The sequence below is a fragment of the Ictidomys tridecemlineatus genome, chromosome 5, assembly GCF_052094955.1.
Source record: "Ictidomys tridecemlineatus isolate mIctTri1 chromosome 5, mIctTri1.hap1, whole genome shotgun sequence".
NCBI lineage: Eukaryota > Metazoa > Chordata > Mammalia > Rodentia > Sciuridae > Ictidomys > Ictidomys tridecemlineatus.
This window is the reverse complement of record NC_135481.1, coordinates 194535814-194549941: the sequence shown is the minus strand read 5'-3', so window position 1 is coordinate 194549941 and position 14128 is coordinate 194535814. Positions and strand designations below refer to the sequence as shown.

At 52.3% G+C, this 14128-nt stretch overlaps 1 protein-coding gene and 1 long non-coding RNA gene across 3 annotated transcripts in view; one reads left to right on the top strand and one right to left on the bottom strand.

Annotated features, from left to right (window-relative positions):
* Window positions 1-7896: 7896 nt before the first annotated feature.
* Window positions 7897-10739, bottom strand: LOC120886321 (uncharacterized). Its single transcript, XR_013439855.1, has 2 exons — window positions 10646-10739; window positions 7897-8959 (listed from the first exon to the last, which is right to left on the bottom strand). It is a non-coding gene; the product is annotated as an uncharacterized LOC120886321 (long non-coding RNA).
* A 301-nt stretch (window positions 10740-11040) lies between these two features.
* Window positions 11041-14128, top strand: part of Arfgef2 (ARF guanine nucleotide exchange factor 2) — a 90100-nt gene continuing 87012 nt past the window's right edge. For both annotated transcript variants that reach the window (XM_013358601.4, XM_005325231.5), the window contains exon 1: window positions 11041-11338. In XM_013358601.4, coding sequence (XP_013214055.1) covers window positions 11218-11338 — 121 coding nt within the window. In that variant the 5' untranslated portion in view covers window positions 11041-11217. The remainder of the gene's footprint in view (window positions 11339-14128) is intronic.

The following is a 14128-nucleotide window of genomic DNA, read 5'->3' as shown; positions in this document are numbered from 1 at the left end:
CAATTCCAGCTGTTTTGCTTTTTAACTGAGATAGAATTCACCTACGCTGTCATTCACCCTTTGAAAACACGTAAGTCGACGGTTTCTAGGACTGTCACAGAGTGGGGCAACGATCACCACAATCCGTTTCAGAGCATTTTTATCATCTCCAAACCTGTACCTGTGGGTGGTCATCATCAAGACCCCGTCCCTGGGAGTGGGGATGTGGCTCAGGCGGTAGCGCACTGGCCTGGCATGCGCGGGGCGCTGGGTTCGATCCTCAGCACCACATACAAATAAAATAAAGACATGTGTCCACCGAAAACTAAAAAATAAATATTAAAAAATTCTCTCTCTCTCTTAAAAAAAAAAAAGATGCTGTCCCCAGCCCCGGTCACCTACTATCTGCCTTGTTTTTGGAGGTTGGCCCACTGTGGGAATCCATGTGAATGTAGGCTGCACTGGAGGGTCTTCTGTGGGACAGTCCGAGGTCTAAATCCTTCTTCTCCAAGGCCAAGTACCATGCCATTGCGTGGGATATCATCACTTGTCCGTTCGTCCTGTGATGCACATTTGGATCATCGACACTGTTTCGTGATCGTGAATGATGCTGCACTGGACGGTCCTGTATGGGGTTTTTGTATCTTGCTTTCAATTCTCCTGGGTGTGTACCTAGAAGTGAAACTGTGTCACTGGGCAGCTCGGTGTTTTCTGGCTCTACTTTAGGGACTGTGCTAGGTGTGGTGAGGCGATGGCCCCCAGTCTCCGGGGTTTCTCGAACCCAGTAAAATTCTTAAAAACCAATGATCAGGTGACCAACACAAGATGGTCTACTCTTCACATTGCCCAGTAAAGATCTTAAGCTAAAATAACACTAAATAAATATTTTCACTATTACTTAACACAAAAAATTTGTACTCCCCAAGAAAGGAGATTTTTAGAATAAACAGCAAGCACTTGTTCATGAAAATTTGGTTATATTGCTATGTTTTCTCCCACAGTGCCATGAATTGGTAAAATAAACAAACACAACCTCTTTTTGTGAGCCTCCAGTTGAGTGAGGCCGTGTGTGTGTGCGCGGGTGTGCATGTGTGTGCATGTGTGTGCGCGCGTGCGTGCTGCGCTGTGGCTGGTTGTACTGGGGAGGCTGGGGAGGGTGGGTGGCCTGGCTCTAGGACTCGGGATGGATAAAAAGTGGTTCTTGCCCTAAGGAGTCTTCAGGCTATGAAAAGAACAACAACAAACAACAAAACAAACCCAAACCAGGAAAACGCTTCAATCAAGGGTTGAGCCAGAGGAACCAGCAACAGGAGCCGTTGTGACCCTGGGAAAACCAGGGGGTAGCAAAGCCCTGAGCGGGAGGAAGTGGAGCGCCCACAGTCTGGGAACCATCTTCACCAGGGCAGAGGGCTCTGCGATTTCTAGAGTCTTGGTTCTTTTAGGAACAGACGGATTCTATCGCCAAATAATCTCTTCCCCATGGGACATTCGCAGAAACCTGGAGCCTTGGTCCCTTCTGCTCCCGGGCCCTAGGGCTCTGGGACTCTCGGCCTTGGAGGATCCAGCTTGGAAGTCAGCCTCAGGCACAGGCCTGGGGAAGCCAGCTCCGGGCCTGGAGTCCCGTGAAGGAAGACCTAGGCAGGGAGGGGACAGCCCCAGGAGACAGGCAAGGGCCAGTGGCAGCTGAAGTACCGCCAGGAGAGGGACCAACAGAGAGGGGCGCAGGTGACTGCGGCCACTGAGGAGAGCAAGGCAGAGTGCCCGAGTATCAGAGGCGAACTTTTCTGGTTTGTCACCGAAGGCTGGCCGTGCAAGCTGAATAAAGGACATCCCCAGGAGTGCAGGTGCTGGGGCTCGGGTGGGGAGTTGTGGGAGGAGACTTTCTGGTCAGCACTGAGGGGTCAACTAAGCCAACAGCAGCCCTTTTCTGGCGCCCGGGGTAGTGGTCAGACCTCGTGGGGGCCTCGGGGAGCTCAGAGTGACGCAGGAGCAGCCGGAGTGGACAGAACCGCCCGGCGTTGGCGCCCTCTGGTGGCCGAGACACAAAGCATCAGGGTTAAGGAAGTGGGTTGGGGGCCCTCTTCCTTCCTGCTTGATGGCCGATGGCCGTGGTGGGGGGCTGGCTGCTCAGGAGGAGTGTGCATTGCCAGGTGGACTCTTGGACCATCTTCTCCCAGGAGCAGCTTTTCCCTGTCTTGGGAACCGTCCTACCACCCATCGTGTTTCCCAAGCAAGAAACTTGGGGTCACCCTAAACTCCCTCCCCGGCTTGTCCTCGCATCCTCCTGTTCCCGACTGTTCATTTAAATGTCCCCACTTGTCTCCAACCTGCCTGCTCTTCCCGCCCTGGCAGCAGTCCTGGTCCAGGCCGCCCCCCCACCGGGCAATGCTGGAAGCTTCCCCAGGGCTTGGGGCTCTGAGGAGCTCTCTCAGAGGCACCTCACCAGCGGGGAGCCCTTCTGCGGTTTTCAAATCGCTTTGGTTAAATGACTGTTCTGGACTCTCTGACTGTATACAAACCCCAAAATTACAGAGCTTAAAACAACAAAAAATCATTTCTTCTGCTAGTTTCTGTGGGACAGGAATGCAGAGAGGCCGTGGCTGGCCCTCTGGATGGGGACTTCCGCGTGGTGGCAGTCAGCGGGGCCTGGGGCCCTGGGGGCAGCAGGCTTCTTCCTTTCTCTGTGTGCCTCCCCGGGTGGGTGACTTGGGCTTCCTCACAGCATGGTGGACTCCGGCCACGGACCTGGCTCAGGCAGAGTGAATCGGCTCCTGCAGACCAGCCTCAGAAGTCACCCAGCAGCCCTCTTCCGCCTCACGCTTTTCAGGCTCCAGCTCACCCAGCCCCAGGAGAAGCACCAACGAATCTGTAGACATATTTTTAAATGACCACAACTAATTCCTGATGAAATCCCAAAGTTGGATACAATGAGGCTGTGACTGCTACAGAGCGGGGGCCTCCAGGAACCGGAGTCAGTTGAAGACCCCCCTGCAAACCCCGATTCCTGCAATGAAGTCACAAAGCTTCCAGACACGTGCTCAGAGTAGGGGTCTCTTGAAGGGCTGGGGAAAGGGAAAGAGGGCATCTCAAGGGAGAGAGGGGTCTGCTCCGAGAGGAGAGGGTCAGCCTGCCTCTGCTGCACTCCAGCTTTATTGGGGATCCCAGAGAAGTTTCCAGAGACCCCCACCAAGTCCATTTTTTGACTTTTGACTGACAGCAAGGTGACATCAGACTTCAAGTCCCCATTGCCGTGACAAGTCTAGGTCACCTTGGCCCCAGCTGACTGGTTCTAACCGGATTCTTTATCACACATTCTTACAGATTTTCTGATGTGAGGAGCTATCCTTATCTCCCAGAGTTTCAGGATCTGGTGACCTTCAGGGTGACTTGGGCCTGCATTTCCCCTGCAGTGAACAGGTAGTTGGCTGAGGAATGTGACAGGTCCTGTCCACTGAGGCCGGGCAGGGTGCAGGTAAATTGCTTCTAGGAGAAGAAAGATGTGGGGGTCAGCACAGGGGCCCCCTTTATAGATTGATTCCCTTAACCTCGGGTTCCCTTCCTCATCTGCCTGTCCCCTCACGTCACCATCTCTTGTCCTCTTCCCCACACTGGAAATTGAGCTTCATGACAATAAAGTGTTTTGGTAACTGCAGTGACTTTTAGGGCTCGAGAACCATCTAGTGATGGAGAGAAGGAAATACAAAGCACCTACTGTGTGCAGGGAATATTCCAGATGCTTTATATGCATCAACACATGTCCTCACTAACAGAGCATGAGGCCGGCTCTGTCACTGCCCCACTGCTCAGATGGCCAAGTGCGGTACCCAGGGTGGCACCGCCAGCAAGTAGACAAGGCGAGAAGGGATGCAGCGCCAGCCGACACAGCAGCCGCAGCCTTTCCAGAATGTGCTTCGCTGTGATATCCAGTCTCTCCAATGCTTCGTTGCCACCTATCTCCTGAGCCTCATTCTCAGTTTTCTGATTAGTCTTGATTCTCTGGTTCCATTTAGTGCTTTGCCTTATGGTCTAAAAGAGTTGCTCCCAGTTCCAGCCATTGCCCCCACATTCTGGCCAGGAGAGGAGGAAAGGGCGAAGAAGCATGTGCCTCGGGCATCTTCGGGGTCTGTTATCCTGCCACAGTGGAAATCCTTAAGAACAACACCCTCAGACAAATATTTGGGCACAAGGGCTTTATTTGAGAGGTGCTTCCAGAAAGCACCAGCCGAGAGCAGGGGAGTGAGATAAGCCACAAACATGTTGTGTTAGTATAACTGTGTCCCATGCAATAATGGGGACAGGAGCCTGGCAGGGCCTTGTCATCTGGCAGGGCCCAGAGGACCTCTGGGGGGCTGGGCAGAGACCCTGCATGGCCGCCTGTCCTGCAGGTTCAGCGGTCCCCTGGTGCCAACAGTGGCACTTCTGTCCTCCCTGGGCTCGCCGAGCACGTCTGCGCCTACGAGGGCCTCGCATGGAGTCTGGCATATTGAAAAGCAAGAAGGGTACAACCATGTGCAGCAGATGCCCCTGTGCCCAGCCACCCCCTCGGCCCTCACCCCCTGGCTGGAGGAGGCCACTTCCTGTGGGCACTTGCGGTGTTGGGCCCCGGGGCTTGTCAGCCTGGGCAGAGGACAGAGTCAGGGGTAACACCCACAAGCAGCCCCGAGCGCAGGGAGCGAAGCCGGCTCCGGCTCCCTCTCCTGGAGCGGCTCTGAGGTAGGTCTACCCTGGCTCCCGCGTTCCCCACCACCAGGAACCCTGGTCACCCTGGGAGGTCACTGGCCAGCCATCGTGCAGCTACTGGCTGCTTCCCTCCCTGCCTCCATCCCCAGGCCTCTGCCATGTGTCCTGGGGCACAGCATGTCCCCACCACACTCCATGCTTCTTCAAGGTCCTCTTCCTGGGGAGCCCAAAGACGCGGGCCAGGTCCAATGGAGATGTCTCCACTCACACTGAACCCAGCAACCCGTCCCGGTGCCTCTGGAGGTGAGCAGATTACCACCGAGAGAGACGGACGGGCAGAGACAGCAGACAGACGGAGAGGGACTGGTAGATCCTCCTTTGGTGACAACCTCACAAGTCCTCATTCGACGCTCTTCCTGAATCGAGGCCCAGAAAGGGGTGCTTCAGCCCCGACTGAGGGGGAAGCCAGGGCTGCACTTGAACGTCACCTTCAGAGCCCAAGGAAAATGCACGTTGAGGTCCAGGGTGGGGCCACCTGAGTGACCGCGGAGACGGGCCCAGGAGGAGGGCAGGCCTCCAGCACAGCCCGAGGATAAAGAGGCCCTTGTGCAGCGGGAGAAACCAGACGGGCAGCCAGCAAGGTGGCCACAGCCCCACCAGACCCTGATGACCAGCTCTGGTCGCCCCACGGAGGCATTACCCAGGGGAAAGCAGGAGTCAGAGCAGACCCCGCTGGTGGCCAACTGCGTCACCTAAGACTCGGGTCAGCGGCCAGGGACAGAGGACTGAGGAGAGGCGTGCACTTCTGACCCAGTAGCAGTGGACAGGCGGGCACCAGGGTCGGGGAGGCTCTGGGAACAGCAGGACTCAGGGGCCTCCTCTCTCACCTCTGATGACAGCCACTGTGTTCAGACTCATGACCCCGCGGAGCCGCTGCCCACAGAGCACGGGCAGGAGGTTGCCAGATACATGCTGTGACACATCCAGCTATATTTGGATTTTAGGCAAACGACGAAACGCTGTTAGTGCAACTGTGTCCCCAGTACTGCATGGGACACAGTTATACTAACACATGTGTTGGTGGCTTGTCTGAAATTAGGATTTAACCAACATCCTGTATTTTTATATTCTACATATGGTCACCATAACTAAGGGAGAGAGAGAAACAGAGACAGAGAACAGGGACGGGGACATAGGGCCACAGGGACAGGGACACAAGAAAAGAGAACAGAGAAAGAAATAGGAACAAAGCAGAAACAGAATGAGGGAGAGGTAGACAGACCACAGACAGGGTCACAGCACACGCAGCAGGAACAGAAGAGGCAGAAGGAGGAGAAGAGCCGGAGACCACACTCCGTCCTGGGACAGAGAGTTGAAATGGGAGTGGCCTGACCAAGACAGAGGAAGGCAGACCCAGCCACGGGCCAGATGGGAGCAGCCTTCAAAACCAGAGAGGTCAGTATCTACACACAGCCTAAAGTCCGCCCATGCTAGAGTCGGGGAGCAGCGAGAAGAGGGCAAAGTTTTACAGCAAAAATTGCTGCTGGAGCTCCAGCCATTTAATCTGCAATCCAGCCAGTAGAACCAAGGAAGAGGAGATAATAGGTTCTTCCTAGAGCTTGCATCCAATCATCTAGAACTTAGTCACCTGGCCACAGAGCCCCCAAGAGAGGCTGATAAACGTGGTCTTTATTCCAGGTTGTCATGTATCCAGCAGAAAATTGGAGTTTCTGTTACTCAGGAAGAGGAGTACCGACGTGGTCTCTTCAACCTTTTAGCTAGAAGGGTGATCGGTTCCTTGGAGCTGGGGCATCTGAGGGGACCTCTGTTGTGCCTACCATGGACCAGAAGTTGCCCCCCCATACCTGCTGATTCAGTGTCTAATTCTCTAGAGCTCACTGGAGCCTCTCCATCCATCACCGCTCGGTAATTACCTGGCACCTACTATGTGTTCTGAACATGGAGCTGTGAACAAGACAGCCAGTCTCTGCCCTCAGGGAATCCCGCTCTACCTGGGGAAGGCAAGATGGTGTGTGACTAACACATCGTGGGACATTCCTGTCCATCTAAAACCTGATGTTTCTCCTCCTGAGTGGGGACCAGACCTGCTCACTAACTGCTTAACCATGTGGCCATCCGGGCAAAGTGCAGAACTTTTATAAAATACTGTTCACTACTGGGCTGGGGCCAGAGCTCAGTGGCAGAGTGCTTGCCTAGCATGTGTGAGGCACTGATTCGATCCTCAGCACCACATAAAAGTAAATTAATATAATGTATGAAATATGATATGTCAAGAGCTTTGTAATGTTGTGAACAACCAATAAAAAAAAAATAAAATTAAAAAAAAAGTAAATTAATAAACAAAGACATTGTGTGTCCCTCTACAACTAAAAAAATATTTTAAAAAATACTGTTCACAACTCTAAGACTCCAGCACCAACCTACCATGGCATTTGAGCTGCCAAATCAGCACTTCTAATCAGTCTTCATGGTGAACCTCTGGAGATAAAGTAAACACACACACACACACACACAAAACTCCACTTCTGCTTCCTATAGCCAGTCCGCTCCTCCCTCCCTCTCTCTCTGCCCCATCATCCACTATGAAAAAACCAGCCTGCCACATCTGATCACACTCATGCACTCTGTGGACATGGGAGGGACGAAGATCCCCCCACCAACGCCATGAGCAGCCTCTCTGAAGTCGATCCTGTGGCCCCAGTGGAGCCTCAGGTGCTGGCAGCCCCAGAGTACACACTGCCTGCCGTCTCAGAGGGGACCCTGTGCCAGACCGCCCCCCAGTACACATTGCTCTCCAATTCCTGACCCTCAGAAACGGAAACAATAAATGCTTGACTTGAACCAGCTGGCGATTGAGTCATATGTTACGAGGCAACAGGGAACGGATACACAGATAAATAACACCACGCTTCCAAATTAAGTTTAGTGCAGTTAAGAAATAAATCAAGACATGTGGACGGAGGAGGTGGGGCAGGAGGGAGAGGACGGGAGATTGGCGAGGACCCTCTTTTAGGGACATTGAACCAAGAGCAGCGTTAGTGGGGAGGGGACGGCCAGTGTGTTCACCAACCTCAAAGGCACCACACCCTCCCCTCTTAAAAATAAATAAACGCCTTTGGTAACTATCTAAAATGAAATGCAGAGATAATAAAACCTTCCCACACACAGGTTTAATAAAAGATAATAACCTAAGAAAACAAAGAGAACAAAAAGGAAAGCGATGTATAATTTGCTAATTTTATTTCAGTAGACAACGCTCACGCATGTCCCCCTAGAACAACAGGGGAGCCCCCTCACGGGCGACAGCTGCAGTGCACACTGAGCAGAACAGCCATGTGGCCGCTCAGACGCTGCAAGAGCGTGGTACTGTGGTCTTCAAATGGGCGTGTTTGGTAAGGTCCCAGCACAGAGTGCATTTGGGGGGGGTGGGCACTGGGGCACTTGGCCACTGAGCCACATCCCCAGCCCTATTTTGTATTTTAGAGACAGGGTCTCACTGAATTGCTTAGTGCCTCGCCATTTATGAGGCTGGCTTAGCATTCGTGATCCTCCTGCCTCAGCCTCCCAAGCGGCTGGGATTACAGGCAGGTATCACCGCACCCAGCTCGAGTGCATTTTTCCTTGAGTTACTCTGACAGTTACATTTCTGGAAACTAGGGGGTTTTGTTTGTTTTAGGTACTGGGAATTGAACCATGGGCAATCTGCCACTAAGCTACACCCCCAGATCTTTTTATTTTTTACTTTGAAACAGGGTCTGTTTCTGGGGATGGCCTCAACTGGAGATCCTCCTGCCTCAGCCTCTTAAGCCACTAGGATTATAGGTGAGCCCTGCTGGGTCTGGTGAAACTTAGTAACATTAAAACAGTGCAAAGATTCTTTGTTTTTTAATTTATTTTGGCACCAGGGATGATTGAACCCAGGGGCACTGAGCCACATCCCCAGCCATAAATTCACTAAGTTGCTGAAGCTGGCTTTGAACTCTCGATCCTCTTGCCTTAGCCTCTGGAGCTGCTGGGATTACAGGCGTGCACACTGTGCCTGGCAGATTCTTTGTTTATGTGCCAAGTGGTTTCAGGGTCTGGGCTGGGCAGTCACCCACAGGCTTGCCTTTTTGCTAGATGGGGTTGTCCAGCTGTATGTGGGGTGCTCTCCAGCATCCCTGCTCTCCGTTATGCCAATAAAAAATAGTCTTCCCATAAAATTTCAAAATGTCCCTGGGGTGGGACTGCCTTCATGGAGAAGCACTGAACCAGAGGCACAGAGAATGTAAGCCAAATCCTGGAAGGGACAAAGAGAAATTTAAAGTGGCCCAAGGGTCCTGAGGAGGGGGAAGGGAGGGGATGAGGTGGGAGAAATCAGCAGGACCCCAATCTCTCCTTGCAGGACTGTCACTTAGACTCAGTCCCAAGGTCAATGGAAAATCACTGTTGGGTGTTTAGCAGGCCATTGTTCAAAACTTGTTTGCCCACTCACTGCAGAGTAATTCTGAGAATTACACACACTCACTCATCCGCTCATTCACTACACAAGGATGTGGTGGTGGTAGTGGGGGTTGTCTGTGATCTGCTGTGTAACAAGCTACCCCAAAGTGCATTGTCTTAAAGTAATGATTTGTTGTTGTCCACTATTCTATGAGTTGTCCAGCAAGTTCTACTCATCTCCCTGGGTCTCTCATGCTGCTGTGTTCAGCTGTATGTTGGCTGGGGACTGGACCTGACTGGAGGAGCTGGGGAAATTGGGTTGTGTCCATGTGAGATTTCTTCTAGGACCGTTTCGGAGCATCATGCAGCATTCCAGGAGCAAAGGAAGGAGTGGGCCAGGCCTCTTGATGCCCAGGCTCTGGTGCACAAGCAGCTCACTGCATTACATCCCCTGCTGGTCAAGCAAGTCACAGGCTAGCCCAGGGCCAGGGGATAAAGGAGGACTCCACCCCTTGTTGGGAGGAGCAGCAATGCACATTAAAAGTCGATGGAAGGGGGGCTGGGGATGTGGCTCAAGCGGTAGCGCGCTCGCCTAGCATGCGTGCGGCCCGGGTTCGATCCCCAGCAGCACCACATACCAACAATGATGTTGTGTCCGCCGAGAATTAAGAAAAAATAAATAAATGTTAAAATTCTCTCTCTCTCTCTCTGTGCCCCCCTCTCTCTCACTCTCTCTAAAAAAAAAAAAAAAAAAAAAAAAGGTCGATGGAAGTTAGGGAATTCATGGCCATAAAACCTTCCACTAGGCTCTAGATCAGGCCCTGGGGACCCAGCAGCCCCCTCTGAAGGCTCACTCTAGTGATTCCACAAACAAAAGGTCAGTAAATACCATGAAAAACACCAACCAGGGAAGGCAAGGAAGGGGAGGTCCGCCAAAAGAGACTGGAAAAGGAGGCCCTAGCATCTGCACACGCCTATGAGAGAATTTCCCATGATGTCCAAGAATGACCTCTGTCCTTGAGTGACCCTCAGTAGCAAGGCTGCCCACGGGGAGACAGGTGGCGTGAGAGGAAGGGGTCTGGGGTCAGCACTCTGGCTGCTGTGATAGCAACTCTGTTTTGGGGTTGAGTGGAAGTGGCCCTGGGGCCAGGACCTCTGTTTCTTACTCGCTGCAGACGGCGGCACTAGTCTTTTGGGTCAGTTTCTTCCCCTGTCAAGTGCACCAAAACCGCCTCTCCTGCCCACTGCAGGGCGAGGAAGCACAGGTGCAGAAAACAGACCAGAAACTGCAGAGGGGCAAGTCCTTCCCGGCAGCGCGGCCCACGGGCCGGACACTCCTGCGCTGGCTGCCCGAGCGGGCGGCACCGTGGCGACAGGAGAGCGGCGTGGCCGGTGCATGTCCCGTGAAGCGCCCCTCGGCCTTCGGCTCTCCCCGTTGTGGTGCGTCCTTCCCAAGGCCTCGGCTCGGCCCCTCCGCACCGTCCCCACTTCCCCGCTCCTCCCGGGCTTCCCTCCGCCCCGTCGTCCCTTCCCGCGTCCTCACCTCCTCCACTCGTCACTCTTCCCCTCCGCGCCCCTCTCTGGCTCTCACCTTTCTCGTCCCCTTTCCTCTTCCTCCCCTTCCTCCCCGTCCGACCTCCTCCAGTCTCCCCGCCCTCAGCCCCGCCTCTGCCCCATCACTCGGATCTTCTCCCCGCTCCTCCCTTCCTCATCTCCACTCCGCTCCCTCCCTCATCTCCACTCCGTCTCCGGCCCCGCTCCTCTGTCGGCCCGCACCTCGCCTCGGCCCTCCCACCTGCCTTCTCCGGGCCCCCAGGTCCCGCTTCCCTTCACCCACGTGCTCGCCCCGCCTCCCTGGCCCCGCCCCGCGTAGACCCCGCCCCCTTCGGGTCACGGGGTCGACGGACGCGCAGCGGCCGCAGCGGCCCCGCCAGTCACGTGATCACGTGACGCGCTCCAACATGGCGACGCCGTGGGGCCGCGGCGTCGCTTCCTGACGGGGCGGCGCGCACGGACGCGGCCGGTGCCGGCCAGGACGCCGGGCCCGAAACCTCGCTGGTCCGTTCGCTCGCGCCGCCCGCCCGCGGGGCTGCCAGCCCCCGCCGGGCCGGGGCCATGCAGGAGAGCCAGACCAAGAGCATGTTCGTGTCCCGGGCCCTGGAGAAGATCCTAGCCGACAAGGAGGTGAAGCGGCCCCAGCACTCCCAGCTGCGCAGGGCCTGCCAGGTGGCGCTCGGTGGGTGAGCCGCCCCGGCCGGGCCCCGCGCCGGCCGTTACCAGCCCGGCCTCCTGGCCTCCGCTTCCCCCACCCCCACCCCAAATCCCACCCTCCCGGCCTCCTCCCCTGGTGCCCCCCGGGGGAACGGATGCCCGGGCAGCGCGGGACTGGCCCAAGGTCACCTAGCAAGTTGGTGACAGCTAGGGCTGGTTCTTCAGCCTCCATGCTCAGGGCTTTTGCCACGACTCTTGGCGTTCTGTTTCCTGGTTCCTGCCCTCACCACCTCCAAGTCCTCAGAAGCAGTTGTCCTTGCCCTAAGTTTTTCCTTTACCTGGGCTCTGCTGTTTGGGATTCCCCCACGAGAGCAGAACAGGTGGGAAGAGCGTCCCACTTGGGAAGCCCCTGAGACTTGCTTTGTAAGTGCCCAGTTGGAGAATGTTTTCCCCTTATTTGGGATTCCGCTTAGCTCTTTCCCTCAGGAAGGTGTATGGATGGTGATGTGTCACAGTAGTGTGCAAGACATCTGCTTATTCTGGTCAGTCTCCTAAAACATAGGGTCTACAGAGCAAAAACACTTGTCCGAAATTCACTGCTGTATTCCTTGCACCTGCAACAGTGTCTGACACACAGTAGGTGCTCGATAAATATTTGCTGCTTGAATGGACCTGCAGACTATGGAAAGGGAAAAAGAAATCTAATTTATAATTAGTTAAAATATCTATAGTTGACACTAGCATTGGTCTCCCTTTTATTTATCAAATGCTCACTGTGTGCCAGGCACTGTGGCAGGCACTTAGGATTCAATGGGGAACAAGACAAAGTCCTTGCTCTTGTGGAGTTATACTTTTAACAGAACAGTCAAAATAAGTTAATAAGATAAATGAGACATTCTTAAATACTAGTAAGTACTACAGTGAAAGTAAAAGAGCAAGAAGTGTTTTAAAAGGGTCTGAGGATTGCTTTAAATAGGATGGTCATGAAAGTAATTTTTTTCAGAGGACATGACATTTGAGCTGAATATTGAAAGGCAAGAAGAATCCACTATGTGAAGTTTCAGGAGAAAGAGTTCTGGGTGCAGAGGATCAATACATTTGATCAGAGCTGCCTTCAAATGAATTCACCACCCTAATGCCTTTGGTTTAGAATCTGTAAAGAGGCTTGTTTTTCCTAACAAACTGAGTAAATGGAAAGGTTGATTTTCTGTCAGAGTTTGAGATTGCCATCATGTTTCTTCTTTCATTTGGTGCAAGGTAAAGAACACAGTTCTTCTCTAGGGCCTGGAGATTGGCTTGCAAACTTTGCAACAACTCTGGAAAGAAGGTCCCCAGCTTTCATCAGAAGGATCTAAGACTCCCTGAAGGATCAAAACCGATTGATGTGGAGGTCATTGTTGCTTAGATAATCCGAATAGAGTTGCTGGTCTCATGAAATTCATGATCAGTGGAAGGAATTTACTAAGACTTTTAAAGCTTTTCTGTTTCCAGCTAGGCACAGTGGCACATGTCTGTGATCCCAGCAACTCGGGAGACTGAGGCAAAAGGAACTCAGTTTTGAGGCCAGCCTGAGCAAGACCCTGTCTCCAATAAAAAGGGCTGGGGATGTAGCTCAGTGGTAAAGTGTCCTTGACTTCAATCCCCAGTACTTAGGGTGGCGGTGGGGCTTTACTGTTCCAATAACTAAGGCTAACTGTTGGATATTATTTTATCAGGTATCAAGAATGTAGGATGAGCATGACAGAGCATGTGTTTCTTAGGTGGAGGTCTGGTATTTATGATTCCACAATGAATTTGCCTGGACTCTATCCTTTCAACATCACTTTAAGAGTGATGTGAACATTTCAAAAAAGTTATTTGGCAGAAAAAATTTCATTTCTCCTTCAGATATCTTCTTAACATAAAATTTCCACAAAAAATTGTATGTCACATTTCGGAACCTACTTACAAAATTGTCTTGCAGACCTTAAAGGGCCATAACATTGAGAGTTTATTAGATATTTTTGGATCGTAGTTTTTTTGTTCAGAAATTTAGATTTTCTCCACAAAAATGGTAGATGCATGTTTTAAGTACTAAATTATAGGAAATGGCCTAGATGGAAGTAATCTGGCTATAGGTTATAGGACTAGCAAATTGGAGTGGAGGCTTGTCCTTAACCGCTAATGATCACAAGCCAGCACTCCACTGGGGAAGAGGAACGACACAGGGAATCTGTACATAGTGTTGATTTAAGGTGGTCATTTAACAGAGTAATCACATGTCACTGCTGTTGACAGAAATGACCGCCGTAGGGACTGGGGATGTGGCTCAGTGTAGAGTGCTTGCCTGGCATGCATGTGGGTTTAATCCCCAGCATTGGAAAAAAAAGAGGAAGGAGAGAGAAAAAAAAAATGACTGCCTTAGAAACAATGGAAAATATCAGAGTACCTGGTGATATTCACTTGATTTCTTTTCCTATATATATATCATATATGTGTGTGTGTGTGTGTGTATGTGTATATGTGTGTGGGGGGGGTGTATAATGTATATAAGTTTCAAAAACATCGATGAACCTTCATTTATTTATATGCGATACTGAGAATTGAACCCAGTGCCTCACACTTGCTAGGCAAGTGCTCTACCGCTGAGCCATAGCTCCAGTCCTCACTTGATTTCTTGAGACCCAGTCTTTTGTCCAGTAGTCCCATTTAAGAGAAGAAATTTGGAAAAATAGCTAAAGTAAGCCAATTTGTAAAACATGTTGTGGTTAGTATTTTGGACTTATTTGTATATCGCCTTAATTTTGATTAGAGGAACTGAAGGTGACCACTTGGG